At 32.9% G+C, this 15,262-nt stretch overlaps 2 protein-coding genes across 2 annotated transcripts; one reads left to right on the forward strand and one right to left on the reverse strand.

Moving 5' to 3' along the window:
• Positions 1–1,507: 1,507 nt before the first annotated feature.
• LOC134237074 (protein FAM133-like) lies at positions 1,508–2,311 on the forward strand. Its single transcript, XM_062719156.1, has one exon. The coding sequence runs from the start codon at positions 1,508–1,510 to the stop codon at positions 2,309–2,311; it is 804 nt and encodes a 267-aa protein (XP_062575140.1).
• A 5,397-nt stretch (positions 2,312–7,708) lies between these two features.
• Positions 7,709–15,222, reverse strand: LOC134237086 (receptor-type tyrosine-protein phosphatase alpha-like). The gene is made up of 17 exons (XM_062719180.1): positions 15,198–15,222; positions 14,305–14,453; positions 14,001–14,088; positions 13,529–13,599; positions 11,837–11,873; positions 11,325–11,422; positions 10,883–11,011; positions 10,574–10,725; positions 10,249–10,384; positions 9,909–10,070; positions 9,573–9,672; positions 9,186–9,256; positions 8,942–9,076; positions 8,738–8,857; positions 8,461–8,612; positions 8,203–8,338; positions 7,709–7,931 (listed from the first exon to the last, which is right to left on the reverse strand). The coding sequence occupies exons 2-17, from the start codon at positions 14,419–14,421 to the stop codon at positions 7,854–7,856; spliced, it is 1,782 nt and encodes a 593-aa protein (XP_062575164.1). The 5' UTR covers positions 14,422–14,453; positions 15,198–15,222; the 3' UTR covers positions 7,709–7,853.
• Between the last annotated feature and the right edge of the window lie 40 nt (positions 15,223–15,262).

A 15,262-nucleotide genomic window follows, 5' to 3' on the forward strand; every position in this document is an offset into this window, starting at 1 on the left:
GTTCAAAATCTTCTTGAAATATCGCCCGGAAATAAAAGTATTACACAAAAACAGAATGTATAAATTTACGACCTTGAACTTTGACCTTTTGACCTCAAAATCAATAGGGGTCTTCATTAGGCCACAGGGAGTTGTTATATAAAATTTCATTGCAAAAGCTCAAATAGTTCTAGAGATATCGTGTGGAAACGAAAGTGTTTTAACAGACAGAATTTGCTTATTTATGACCTTGACCTTTGACCTTTTGACCTCAAAATCAATAGGGGTCTTCTTTAGTCCATAGGGAGTTGCTATGCTAAATTTCATTGCAAAAGCTCAAAGGGTTCTCGAGATATCGTGTGGAAACGAAAGCGTTACAGACAGACAGAAAGACGGACGGACGGACGGACAGACGGACGGACAGACCCAAATTAATATCCCCCACTTTTCAAGCGGGGGACAAAAAAAACATGAACAGAAATCGTGAGGCTAAATTGCGATACATGTATATAGTTAATTAAAAAGAATGGTAAACTGAACCATTTGTAACCTGAATAGGAAAAGAAGATACGATGAATTATTAATACTGCGGAATTCTTGGAGGAGAAAACAGCACTATGTCAGATCAATTACAGCTTGATTTACAACCACAGAAACTGACAAAAATACTGTATGAATACGCGAGTTTCGAGATTGTTACTCTCCTACGAAAGAGGCGCAAAAAGTATCCATTTCAGCATGGAGGTGGGACAGGTTGTTTTCTGTATACATAGGTCCAGGAATAAATGAACGATATTTATGGCTTTTAAAATTTATTAAATGTTATAGAAATATAATAATGTTAAGCAGTGATGCATTTGATGATTTTATCAAGCTCAATTATGCATATTTACAAATCTACTTTCAATAATAGGGTACTTGAAAACGAAAGAAACGTCTTAGTAACTGATTTTCTTGATCGTACAAACATTTTCTTAAAAAGTTAGTTGTTTTTTTTAAGTTATAATAAGGACAAAAATCAATATGTCATTTAGATTGCCCATGTGCGACGATCAGATGCATGTATAACGTATTTATTAGAGGTACATATCTCTGTAGTATAAATACGTTAATTTACATCGGGTTCGGGGTTGGTCTATATGATTACAGGTCACCTATTTTTAGCGCCTTTCTTCTACCCGACACTGACGAGCATAGACGCACCTTCGTCCCTCTCTGGTGTCCTCGGGGTTTGAGGCCAGTCTTACCCTTGGTAAGCTTGTTTGTATTTAGTAAATAGAAATATATATACAACATTGGCGACGAGGATAATTCGGTTATATACATTTTTTTTCTGATCAGGTGAAATTTACATTGTTTACCGTAGTCACTCAGCCATTGGCGCCAAATTCAAAACAAAACACAATTCGATTTTTCGTTCTTTACTGATTCTTTTTATTTTCACAATTTATTTCAGTTTACAATCACTGGTTGTTTACACAACTAGTATTTTCTTGTTTTCATAGTATTTTTTTTTTCTTTTCTCACAATGGATTCAATCAATTTGCAATCAGCTTCTGAATTTGAAATGCCAAAGATCCTAGATCAACGTACCATAACTGATGTTATAGGAATTAGAAAACGATACGAGTTAAATGCAAATATTCTAGGTAAATGTACAGATGTATCAGAGAAACAATGGAAAAAATGGGAAGACAATGGAGTAGTGTCTTTTGGTGGTGCTACTAGTTTAGAGTCCGATGTGTTCTATGGCATGAGAGATCATGATACTAGTACGAAAGAGTTGAGTGTTAAATTAGAGAGACAGGAAGAGCAGTTGCAATTAGAGAGAGAGAGAAGAAAGAAAGCAGAGTTTGCTTTAGAACAAGAAACACAACAGAAAAAATGGTTAAGTGCTATGCCACCAGATAGCATTTACACAAGAAAACACTCTGACAATAAACAATCAGACACAAAACAAAACAGAAAAAGCAAAAATCAAGAAACCAAAGACACACATATTCATTCAAGATCAAGCATGTTTGCCAGCACACATGATGACAACACAAGAGGTAGAAAACATCACAGAAAACCAAGATATCAGTCCTCTTCTTCCTCCTCATCTTCACGATCCTCCTCTTCTTCTTCCTCTAGTAGTGACTCTGACTATGACAGACGCCATCACAAACGCAGACACAGACAAAAAAGTCGCAGTCCCACATCAAAATTACATACATTTAGTGGTGACGGTAAGATCAGCTGGGACACGTTCATCACACAATTCGAAAAGGTAGCTGACAGGCATGACTGGGGAAAAAAGAAACGTACTGACAAATTGTTCACTATAGTTTAGAGGGAGAAGCCTTAGAATATGTCTGTAAACTTGATCTAGACAGCTACAAAAAGATAAAAAAAGAAATGAGTAGAAGGTTCAATACTAAAGAAAACCCAATCTCAGCTAGACGCAAGCTACAGTACATGAGACAATATGAGGAGGAATCACTTCAACAATTTGCACAAAGAGTTCACTTCATCACCATCGATGGCTACAAAGAATCGGGCAAAAGAGCAGTCAATCAAATATCAACAGAAAACTTCCTTAGAGGATGCAGGGATAAAGAAGCTGCCAGGACTGTGATGGAAAAGAATCCCAAGGACATCCATGAAGCTCTAGATCTCATGAGGACTTCAATCGCTAAACAACAAGTGTTTATGGATCTAGCAAGCCCTTCTATCACAGACAAGTTTCATTTGAACTATCTCCAATGCAACAAACAGAAAAGTTAGAACAAATGGAAGACAAAATTTCAAAACTTACCAATATGGTCTTCAGTGTTAAGCAAACACTAGATGACACATTTTCCAATGCTGAGATTTCAAGAAATACACCAAGGTTTGAATCTAGGTCAAGGTCAAGCAGTCCTATGAAGTACTCTCAACCCTTCAGATCTAACAGTTCCTTCAAAAGCACTCAAAATTCAGTTAATTATAGAACACCAAGTTCATATAGGTCTACTCCATCAAAACCACAGTCCTCAACCAACTCCCCAAATTTTTCAGAAAATTTAAACTCCAGAACAGCTGACCGTAGCCTGGTTAATGATGAACAACAGGGTCAGAATTTTCAAGTTAACATCAATCAAATTTCAAATGGTTTGACTCTGGAGATTCCTTTTGTTGTCCATGGCCACCAAACAACAGCAGTTGTTGACACAGCAGCTACGGTGACCTTGGTCAATAAAAGTATTTTCCCGGGTGAAAGCAATTCCACTCTTACTTCACAAAACATGACACTCAAAGGTTTAGTGGAAATGAAATAGCAAGGCAACTGTACAAATGTTTTGTGTCAGATAGGATCTCAATCATTCTCTATCGATATGTGTGCAGTTGACATGAAAGAAACAGTAATTTTGGGGTTAGACTTTTTAGAGGCCAACCATTGTGTTATTGACCTCAGGAAAAATATCTTAGAAATTGGCAATCAAACAATAACAGCAAATATAAGGAACATACAAAATGAACAAATCAAAGTTGCAAGGGTAACTGTTAAAAGTAGAACTATCATACCAGCAAATTCAGTAGGGTTTGTCAGCTGTGCTCTAAATAGGCCCTTAGACTTCAATTTCATAGTAGAACCCTTTGATTCTTCAAAATTTCTGTGTTTTTCAATTCTCGGTGAAAGTGAGACTCTGAAAGTGAAGGCTATCAATGACTCAAACAAAACTGTAAAATTAAAAGTAGGTCAACACATTGGAAATGCAGAGTCAGTTGAAGATGTGACAAATGAAATAGATCCTCAACTTGTCTTTAACAGAACTTCCATTGACAATATCACACCAACAAATCTAGCCCAACCTATCCATAATCAAGATCTTTTTGATAAGTCAGAAGTAGGGGTAGATAAAGAGCAGGTCAAATTAGATCAAGGGTGTCGGAAAGAAGGAAAACACAGTGTCGATACAGGAAATATCCCTCCTGATTCCAGGATTCTACTTGGTAATAGATCAGACTATTTCTCTTCACCAGATATACGTTCTAAAGATGGTCATGAACATGAGCAGGGTGATGTCACTAGTGATTCCACTGAGACCCAGGTTACTAATTTGTCTGGTGAAGAAACTGGTGGCATCACTCTATTAGAGGTTTCTCCGGCTTTTGAACCTCCGCCAGATGTTGCTTCATCCTCCGAATCCTACTAAACACAAAATGTTAGTTTTACTAGGACAAGAGGGGGAGAATAGTCAAGACTTCCAAATACCTGAAACATTATTGTAAATAGCTGATATCTGTGACTACTATTTTTATGCTTGATAAATGTACATTTTCAGATAAATCTTTTAAATCTTTTCTTGCAAATAATTTATATTTGATTGTTGAAAGAAGTTCACACTTCATTAACAAATTGTTTTTACACAAGCATCACGATACCTCAACATCCCTGCACATATTCTCATTCTTATCTGCAATCAAAATGCCAAAGATTTCTATAAGATTTAACTGTGTACATGTATATATTATTTTATATTTTTATGCTGACATTTCATTAGCATGTATGCACTCATTATGATGTTTACACATCTCGAGTGTAGCATGCATGCATCAGTCTTCATTATTAACATGTTTTTATTTTCAAAAAAATCAATCACGAACTATTTTGGATGTTTACACATCTTTTCTGGTTCGTTTAAAAAAAAAAATATGTGTACATATTTGTAATTTAAATGTATAAAATACTATACCTTGCCGTTTTTATAAACGTTGTACTTTTTATGTCCTTTAGCCTCGATGAAAAGTTGCAAAAGTTTAAAAAATTTAAACCAGCTGTACTAAATTGACGCATGTAATTTAATAAGTAAATACTTTTCCTACATGAACGGGGGGAATGTAGTATAAATACGTTAATTTACATCGGGTTCGGGGTTGGTCTATATGATTACAGGTCACCTATTTTTAGCGCCTTTCTTCTACCCGACACTGACGAGCATAGACGCACCTTCGTCCCTCTCTGGTGTCCTCGGGGTTTGAGGCCAGTCTTACCCTTGGTAAGCTTGTTTGTATTTAGTATATAGAAATATACAACATCTCTTTCCTCGTCTGAAATGTCGAGCACATCCACTGATTTCTATTTTGTTACGATTTTTTGCTTTAAATAATGACGCCTTTACCTTAATTCGGTTATTCTCGAGTTGTAGAGGGCAACATGACATTCGTTTAGTTATGCTAATTCAGTATATCGATGATGCAATGTATCCAATATGGATAGAATGCGCTTTACCGGTACGGCCGCCATTTTGATTCTAGATCCGCGCGTGAGAGTGCGCGGCTAAAAACTTAGCAACGTATCAACTATGATGGGCGACGCCATTTTGTTGTGTAAGAAACTCTCGAAGCGAGAAAAAAAGATATCTAAATGGGTTTTCGCTTTTTTAAGCGGGGGTGTGGGGGCGGCAGCCCCCAATACGTAAAAATAAATAAAACAAACTTACCTTAGTCGTTAGATAAATCTGCGTTAAGACTCGGGGCCATACGTACGTGTCACTATACATGTAGAACCATTGTGTCTTTTTTTGATGAGTTGTAAATACTTTTTTATGGGTGATGAAGGAGATAAACGTCAATTTTTAATTATAGCTACTATCCTAGTGCATTCTTGTTTTAGTAGAGATTTCCTATATAACTGCATTCCATGTGGTCTCAATGATTGTAAAGTATCCAGTGTTTTGCAAATTGAAATAGATAAATTTTCTGCCGTAAATCCAGGATTTACTGCAGCTCTGTTACCAGGAATCTAAGATGTATCTCTTACGTTTCATTTTTCTTATACTGCCGATTACTGTTTCTCGAAACAAGACCGTCCTCACTGCATGTTTACATGTTTTGCCCCTCCAGTTATTCAACATTTCCATAAAGTAAGGATCACATTTATCGTTAAAATTTCCAAAAATTATAGAATGTTGCAGTCAGTCAATTAAAAATATCCATTCATAGAAAACACAACACAAATCATCTTAAATAAGGTGCATGATGAATCACTGTTTACAATCAAAAAGAGTGGAAGTCAAACTTTCTATTTCACGTCACCTACCCTGACCAATCACAGCACTGAAATAAGTCACGTGCTTAACAACGTCACGACTTTGGAATGTGGCCGACAAAATGAAAGCCAAAGGTTTGTTTTGAAAGTGCTTTTAGTTTTAATTAATAACTTCGTTAATTAAACGAAGTTTATTAACATGAAAAATGACGAGGAATTCAAAAAATAGGTTATTTTTGCATTTTATTGCCTTTTTAGCGAAATCGTCACGCTGACGCGTGACTCTCTTATAGAGAAAGAGCACGTGCTATTTCCATGTTATTTGGACGTACCGGTAAAGTGCAGTTGTCCCTCCAATATATAAATAACTGTCCCACCTGTCTGTTTACGCGGTAACGAAACTCACCTCCTCAACGAAAGAGCGCACCAAGGGAGATAATCTCGAAACTTGTGTATTGGAGGTTCATATAGCAAACATTCAGTGAGGTACACAAGAGGAGGTACTATAATCGTTGGTTGGAAGACTTCCTTTGGATTTAGCTGAGTTTATCTCTCTACATATATGGTGATACACAGGTTCCGGGCGGAAACCAAGAGGAATTGGGCAGGAATTTGAGGCGAAAAAATGCAAATGAGCTACGCCTGAAAAAATAAATGACGCCGGCCCGGAAAAAAAAATAACGCCTGCAAAATGACGCCTGGATTAGAGTTACGCCTGGAATTTATATAATAGCATATGTGACCTAAAAACCTATATATTACGTACAATATTATGGTCCATATCTAGAGTTGTCAGGACGGACACGATGCTACCAGGAACAACTACATGTAGTCTACTGATCACTCCGAGACACAAAAACTCAGAGCGTTACAATTTGGATTTACACAGTGCTGGCTCAGATGTTTGGTGAAGGTATTAGTATATTGCTGCAGAAATAAGAGAAGTTGACGATTAAAAAGTTAGAGTTACCACGTTTATCATAACGTCTTTTCCAGCAAAATATCCAAGTATGAAACAGATGTGTTAGACAATGTGCGGTATCTTTTATTTCAAGCTCATCGAGATATATCGTGTCGACACAATGGAAATAACTATTGTTAATTGACAGTATGTTGTCGATAAACCTACTTGACAGAAAGTAAAAAAAAAAAAAAACAAGAAAACAAATAAAGCCAATAAAATCAGGAACAGAGTAAAAATGGACCACTATAAACTTCAGAGTTTGGATCAGGTGCCCTGGAGGAGTGAGCATCCCCTGTCTACCAGTTACAATCAGCCTCCTTTTCATAAATGGTCAAAAGACAAAAAAATCCTAATACAATTCAATCAGAATGTGTAACTAATGACCAAACAATTAACAATGAAAAACGTAAGCCAGCATATGACTTTATGATAAAATGTATTTACTGACAAGGTAATTTGTTTTGGCCGTAGAAATTGCGAAAAATTGACTTCAAATGAGACTGTTCAGAAATTAATTTTTGAACAAGATGAAAAAAAAAACATAAAGTAAAACTTTAAATGATATTAAAAAGATCAAGGAAGATCAGAATGTATAGCTAAATTACGTTTATGACATAGTGCATAATTATACAAATTGTACAAAAACATGTACAAACAATTCCACATGAACAAAATTGATAAATATTTTTCATAATAAATATTTTTACTATAGGCAAATATACAGTACTAATATCTAAAAACAAAATTTTTCCGTGAAATTTGACTTACTACCATATACAAGCAGACCTTATATAAAGATGAAACAAAATAATTCTTGAAAGTAATTTAGCAATTTAATCAATAAATAATCAAGTAAAAAATATGTTCATTTAATTCCCAAGAAGCAGGGGTTTCAAACTAGCTTGAATAGTTGGCATAAACCATATGATTCTGTAGATACTCCGCTATAAGATCATGACAGAATTGGAATTCCTCCTGTGTAGATAAAAGAGATGAAACTGAATTATAACACCATAAACAATTAACAAGAAAAAATTAAAATGCAGCTTTTATAATTTGAATGTAATAATTCACAAAAGAATTAAATATCCTTCATTCAAAAGTAATGAACAAGGTTTAGTTTTTGTGAAAGACGAACAGACTGTCAGAGGGACATATGAATGAATTTTACTGTCCTTTCTCTTTCGAGAAAGCGAGGTACACTCATGAATGTAGCATATACATGTATTTCGGCGATTACACTTACAGTAGTTGATACCATGTCAGGCCTACGGATTTGTATCAGTCGTGTTGCTGTGAAGATATCAACCTCTTTGTCAAGGATGAGTTGCTCAATTGCGTTGTAAGCAACACAAAATGGACCGCAACGTTTTGCACCATCACTGCAATTAAAGTTATTTGTAAAATCATATTTGAACATATTGCCATATTTTTCTACAAAAACAATCCTGTCAAGTTTTTGATAGCAGGAAAAGAAAGAATTTTTTATCAACATTATCCATACCTTGACAGAACTAGTAGTCTACTATTCGGATGGGTAGTCTCTTCAAGTCTGGCTTCTGCGATAACATCCAGAACCTTTTGACAATCAGCAGTAATGGTGTCCTCCCTCCAAAAGTTGCATTCCAGAACAGAAACAGCTATATCTTTAAAGCCCTAACATAATAATATGTAAAATTACTACATGAAGTCCTGGCATGTATTTTAAACAATCAACGAAGAGAGAGAGAGAGAGAGAGAGAGAGAGAGAGAGAGAGATTGTACAGAGAGAGAGAGAGTACCTTTTTCTGTATGATGATATTTGTTTTCGTGAAAGAATCAGAGGGAGTACAGATTCTCATTTTTACTGTGAAACTGCCAACGACCTTAGTCTCATTCTTAGTTGGAAACCAGAATTTCGTCTACAAAAAATAAAACAATACATAAAGTACTGAATCTGAAATATTAGGTATTTTCAAACATATCAAAATTAATTAATACTATACCGAGGATATGTCTGAAAGTTGCCCTAGAAAAACTACTGTAGATGCCCCACTCCCTCGTACCACGTAAAGAAAATCTTCACATTGATTCTCAGCTGGGTATGAGGCACTTATAATTCCGTCAGGTTTAGTAAAACTCTGCAAAGAAAATAAATTCAAAATACATGCAAAGTATAATGTAAAATGACATCTCTTTTATAGGAGAAATATAGGATTTTAGTAAAAAGGAGTTAATTGTCTTACTCACCTGCAAAACAACAGCATTATAGTGTACTGGTTTTTCATCGTCGGAGAGCACGTAGCACTTATATTTCTCACCTATATTGAAATAATATAGAGTTAATTTTCTATCTTTACCTGGTTATATACTTCTGAACTATGTTGAAATAATATAGAGTAAAGTTTACATTTATACTTGGTTGTTTAGTTAGCTTTTTTTCTTGAAAACAAACTACAAAAGAATTATATTGGTTTTCATCGGATATATACTAGTATTTAGCGTGCATGGTTTAATTTAACAACCAATCAAATGATAAAGTTAAAAGTATAAATAATTGTGTATGATAGTTTTTATACCAAGCAAACTGAGCGACAAACAAACAAACCGTGACTGCATTTAAAAAGATGAACAGACCTGACATTTCCTCGTCAGAGTCAGTAAAACTGGCACCTAAATTTGTATGTCCAGATTTGCCATATTTTGCAGTCTTGTGTGGATTCAGAGAGCTAAGTTCCTGGTGAAAAAAGAAAATCATACATATGTACTTAATTTATCATATTTAAAATATACATTTGTACTTATCGAAAAATATATGCAAACGTAGTTGGATGCAAGTAAGTTTTTTTATATATACTGTTATACACTCTGAAATAATTACTACACAGTGGATTAAAACTGCATCTGAATTTTTAAAATCTTCTTTCCATCCCATTTAAAGAATTAGTAAGAACACTAATATAATGTATTAACCTTAAACTGATCTTCCACAGGTGTTTTCTTATTCGCTACCTCTCCAAGGTTGACGTAACAAGAGGAGTTTTGATATTGTGAAAGGAAAGTCTCAGCATCAACAGGTCGTAAATCTCCCCTGAAGGATTCATATAAAGCAGCATACACCATTTTATATTGATCCTGCAAGTATAACAAATGATAGCATTTTTTGCAGGCAATAGCATGGAAAACATTATTTTTTATACTCTGAATTTCTAGTTTTAAATCACCATTAGACAATCGTTTCTCATATTTGCTTCAATATGTGTATCTTTAAAGATGTATTCTGTTTTAAAATGTATTTGGGATGAACAAGTACCTCTCCTTGTACCATGTTCATCCTGTCATGACGCATTTGTGATACATATTCCTGTACATTTACAGACCCTGAAGTCAGACCGTCCCGGTAGAGGGCGTCCAAAGCTATAAAGGTACCCGTTCTCCCAATGCCAGCACTGAAATAAAATTAGAAATATAATAACTAAGGTAAAAGGGAAGATGAGAAAATGCTTTAAATTATTGGTGAGAAATCAAATATAATTGTTGTGAACTATATTTGAAATTATTGTAATCACTTATATTTACATCTTGAGGATACTTACTGTATTTTGCAACGCTATTTTGTGAAATATTTTTTCTCTAACCTGCAGTGTACTAAAATGATAGATTGAATAGAATTCCCTGAAACCGATCTCAGGAAATGCCGATGGAAAATGACAAGGTTTATAGCTTCAGGAACCCCATGGTCAGTCCACTGGGTGTACTGAAACATCCGCACGTTTCTCTCTTTGTTTTCCTGCATAAAAAGGGTCAGAAAAAGGTGAACTCGAGATTAAATATACAAGTGATTTTTTTGAAAATCCTGCGGTTAATTTCAAAATGTTTATGTACTAAGTAAAATATATACACTTAAATAGCTACACTTTGGTATAATTTCAATCCTGGATACTTACAGCAACATTTTGTACATGAAATTTCCTCGTCACATGATTTGCATATGACTTTTCTTCATTGTTACGAATTGTAAAGTGTCCGTGTTGGATTTTTTCACTTTTGTTTGGCCAATATTGTTTACATTTTTCCTATTTTAAGAAATGAAAATTCATCAATAAATAGCCGATAAGTATGAATTTAGAAGAGATATTGAAAATAATTATAACCTTGAAAGACCCAGCTGTATTGGATAATCAAAACACAAAATCAAGTAATATCATTTATCGATTTTGGATTATGATAAATCGTGTTTTTTGACAAAGCTTTATCGACCATACATTGCGAATAAATACGTAAAAGAGACAGTTGAAGCTTGTTCGATAAACTTGGATGCTTTATTTTTTATTCTTTTAATGCATCTTTAAATCTAATTAAAATAAATCAATCACATGTTTTACAAACCCTTGTCCCTTCTTTCAGATTTGTCAAGCAAACAATCGTTGTAACTTCTTCTTGCCATACCATTTCCCAAAAGTCAATTATTGTTTTCTTTTTTGGGCCTGTATAAAAAAAGAGAGTGATTTATATACAAAAAAAATTAAAAAAAAAAAGTTTCTGAGGACTATATGCTATTTCTTGGCTGAATAAATCTTTATGTTTCCTTCACGATTATGCAATAAATTGTTTTTCATACCGAAAATATTCGAGGAGGTGGAATATGATGAAAAGTACGCCGACGACAGGGAAATTGACATTTTATGGTCCTGTCTTGTATAACAATCATACAAACGCATTGTATGGAATAATTATAATGAGGTATAATAATATCATTCTGATTAATATTAGATCTTTGATCAGTTTCAACAAAGATGTAGCAATCTAGTCTGGGCGGATCGAAGACATAATTTTATTAAGATCGTAATATTACTTATTCAGAATGATTTTCAAAAGCATGTATATTAAAATTATCTTACCTTGGGTAGCAATATATTTCTTTTCTCCAGAAAGGTCCTATTTATAAATCAATGCGAATAAAATATCAATTTTCTGAATATGAAAGGTACAATTATCCCTATCAAAAATACGATAGTAAACTATTGTTAAGTATAGTTTGCTAGAGTTAACTATAATACCAAAGTAAAAAAAAAAATAGAACTTTGATTTATTATAGTGGAAAACTTCGGAACTTTGATAGTATTATAGTACTATAAATCCTTGAATTTTTTAATTCCCATTTTGTATATTTTATTATTATTCAAGTTTAAGATTCATTAACGCTTCAGAGAACTTAAAACCTGACCCGTCCCTTAAAGAATAATGTGCAAGAAATTAATTTTAATACAAAGTTTGTTTTTTGCGCCGATAAATAAGCAGTATTTATTTACATCTATCTAATTTAATGCAGACAAAACATTGGTCTTAATTTTGGAGAAAAAAATAATATGCTATAAAATAAAATTTGCGTCATTTAAAATCAAAATATTTGCTTCATCAACTTTAGTCAACATGTATATTTTAATATTATTTTTAATGTGAATATGGCAATTGAATTTTTAAATACAGATGTGCACAAAAAAAAACCAGCCCCAACCAACCCATTTCCAATCCCCTTAAAAAGTTAAATAATCAAAAAAATTGATAAACATACACACGTTTTTAAACAAATAAACAAAACTTTAACACTTTCATTTATTATAATAGTAAACACTTTGGAATTTTGATTTACAATAGTAAAAACTTTGGAACTTTGATTGACTACAGTAAAAACTTTGGAACTTTGATTTACAATAGTAAAAACTTTGGAACATTGATTTACAATAGTTAAGACTTTGAAACTTTGATTTACTATAAATAGTTAATTATAGTATAGAATTTTTTACTAGGGATTCTGCAGAGATTAAAAATAGAGAATAACATGAATAAGTGAGTCATGGAATACCATTATGAGAAGTAAAGAAGTAAATTACGAAAACTAAGTATATAGAATTCATATCATGACATCTGGAAGTTAATTATTATTGGGAATTGCTCAGGAAAATTAGCTTATTACTATACACGTTTGTTTGAGGGGGGGGGGGGGGCACTCCCATCATCTTTTGTGTAATTTACGTCACAACCCTTCATGGAAATACAATGTATGTATTTTTAGTATGTAAATTGTGAAAAAATATATGTGATAAAGATAAAATTAGGACAAGTTACATGCATGCACATAACAGGGAAAGATTACTTAAATATCGTCTTTTGTCTCATCCAATGGTTTTTTTCCTTTTGTTTGATAAATCTGTTTGAAGTTGTCATGTTTGATTTATATTATATTTATTTCAAAGGAGTTAATGGCTATGCATGCACAGACGAGCTCACTTTTGATCTCAGTCTCACTTTTCCACTATTCATTTCTTTGAAGAAAGTGAGACTGAGATCGAAAGTGGGCTCATCTAAGTTTTATGGCCCCCAGGCCTGTTTTAAATATTTACCAGACATCTATTTTAGTCTTAGCCCTGTCCAGAAAAAAAAGTCATTGTCTTGAACTCGGTAAGAATTTATCAAGTATTTCATGTTGATTGTTTTTTTTTAATCCACAAAAAAAAAAAAACATCATATGGTCAATTATGAACAAGTCCTTGTCATTTTTACTTGGCAGGAGTATATAGTAATTAATTTACCTTAATGTAGTTAGCATTGATATAACTATTGTTCTTGCTAGATTCCTGTAGAATGACACGAGTATGATCGTCTGGAATGAATGAGACATAAAAAGATTATACGCAATATTTCTTTCTTAATTTTGAATTGGTTTTGATTTCCAGTTACACTTTCATTTTCATAAGAAAAATTTGTTTCATAAAAATTCAAGTTATATATAATTATATATATTTCTTAATTGTAAGCAGCTTTACCTAAAAAGAAAACCTTGTTATTATGTGACTTCACATATGAAAATATGAACAATTAAATGATACCAAAAGTATTACTTCTCTCTTTAAAAATCTTCTTATTTATAAATTTTCTTTTGAAGAGTTAAAAGTCTCAATGTCATAACCAACAAATTGTAAACGCGGTCGTCTTCAAACTTATAATAACATATAAAATTATATACTAAAACTTTATTGTATTGATTAGGACCTAATATCTTACAGGGAAATGTCGTCGTGTATCTGTTTTTATCTTTGTTTTCTTCTCTTTGTCCAACTTCACATGAATGTAATTCACCTTTAGGAATCTCCTAGATAAAATGTAAAAAAAAAAAAAAAATTAAAGATGTCATTAAATACATTCCCTGATAATGGCAATTAAGAAATATAGAAAAACTTTATACCTCATTTAGATATTAATATCCTAAATGAACTTTTTTTTATGATTCATTCAGATTTAACATAATCTTTTGTGTAGCTAAAACTATAATTTTACAAACTAAAATAATCTACTTTAGCCTTTATACCATGTACTCTTCTTTAAACCCTGCATTTTCCTGAAGTGACAATTTCCTTATTGTTGTCCAGAGATCTTTTATTTGAATACACCCTTGTTTTTTGTTTAGGTTAGTCCTTTTGGGCATCTCATTTTTCTTTGAATGTATTTCAACTTCTTCTAAAAAAAATAAACAAAAACATTTGTCTCTTGAGAATATTCACTTTCCCGTTCCAATTTCACATTCCTTTATTTACGTCGTAAAATTTATATAAAGAGTACGTAAAATAATGAGGTGTGTTTCTATCTGAATAAAAAGTGTTATTTTTATTGCTTTTCGAGTAGAATTTATTATCTGGTTATATTTGAAACGAAAAATTTATAGCCCGATATATATGTTTTAATTTTTGATACCTTATGTACTTATATTTACATTTGTGACTTCCGACAATTTCTTTACTTTATAGTTGCTTTTCTTCTCCTGAAAGTTTCAAAAACCTTTCAACGTGTCACTATATAGCATTATATTTTATTAAACCCAACGGCAAGTGTGTAATCCACTGAAAGCGCGTCGACGGAAGTTTATGACGTCACTGAAAAAATTAAATAAACGTTTATCCATACGCACATTTTTGACCTTGGTTCTCTGAAACCTGTATTTATACAGTTATAGATACACATTGCTTTCAGTAGTGTTATATAAAGGAAAACATTTGCAAATGTAAATATATGTTAAGAACTTTCCGCTCCCAATTTCACTTTCCCTTACGTCGAATGATTTATATAATATAGATTACATTAAAGTATGAATTGTATTTCTCTCTGAAATTTTAGATTTTTATCATTTTTGATTTGTTTTCGATTAGATATAAGTCATTATTTGATTACACTTAAAATAAAAGATGATAATATCTATAAATATACCATGTATTAGTTTATCTTCATGAGTGTTGTGCAACACATGACTTTGCTTTATACTGTCTCATCCA

The sequence above is a fragment of the Saccostrea cucullata genome, unplaced genomic scaffold, assembly GCF_032062105.1.
Source record: "Saccostrea cucullata isolate Sc308-1 unplaced genomic scaffold, CSIRO_AGI_Scuc_v1 ctg282, whole genome shotgun sequence".
Classification (NCBI taxonomy): Eukaryota; Metazoa; Mollusca; class Bivalvia; order Ostreida; family Ostreidae; genus Saccostrea; species Saccostrea cuccullata.

Coding starts and splice junctions, on each gene's coding strand:
- LOC134237086 (XM_062719180.1), bottom strand. CDS start 14,421: ATGCCCAAAAGGACTAACCTAAACAAAAAACAAGGGTGTATTCAAATA. Junction 13,600..14,000: donor ATACACGACGACATTTCCCT/GTAAGATATTAG, acceptor CATTCATTCCAG/ACGATCATACTCGTGTCATT. Junction 9,673..9,908: donor CTGTGGAAGATCAGTTTAAG/GTTAATACATTA, acceptor TTTTTTCACCAG/GAACTTAGCTCTCTGAATCC.
- LOC134237074 (XM_062719156.1), top strand. CDS start 1,508: ATGGATTCAATCAATTTGCAATCAGCTTCTGAATTTGAAATGCCAAAG.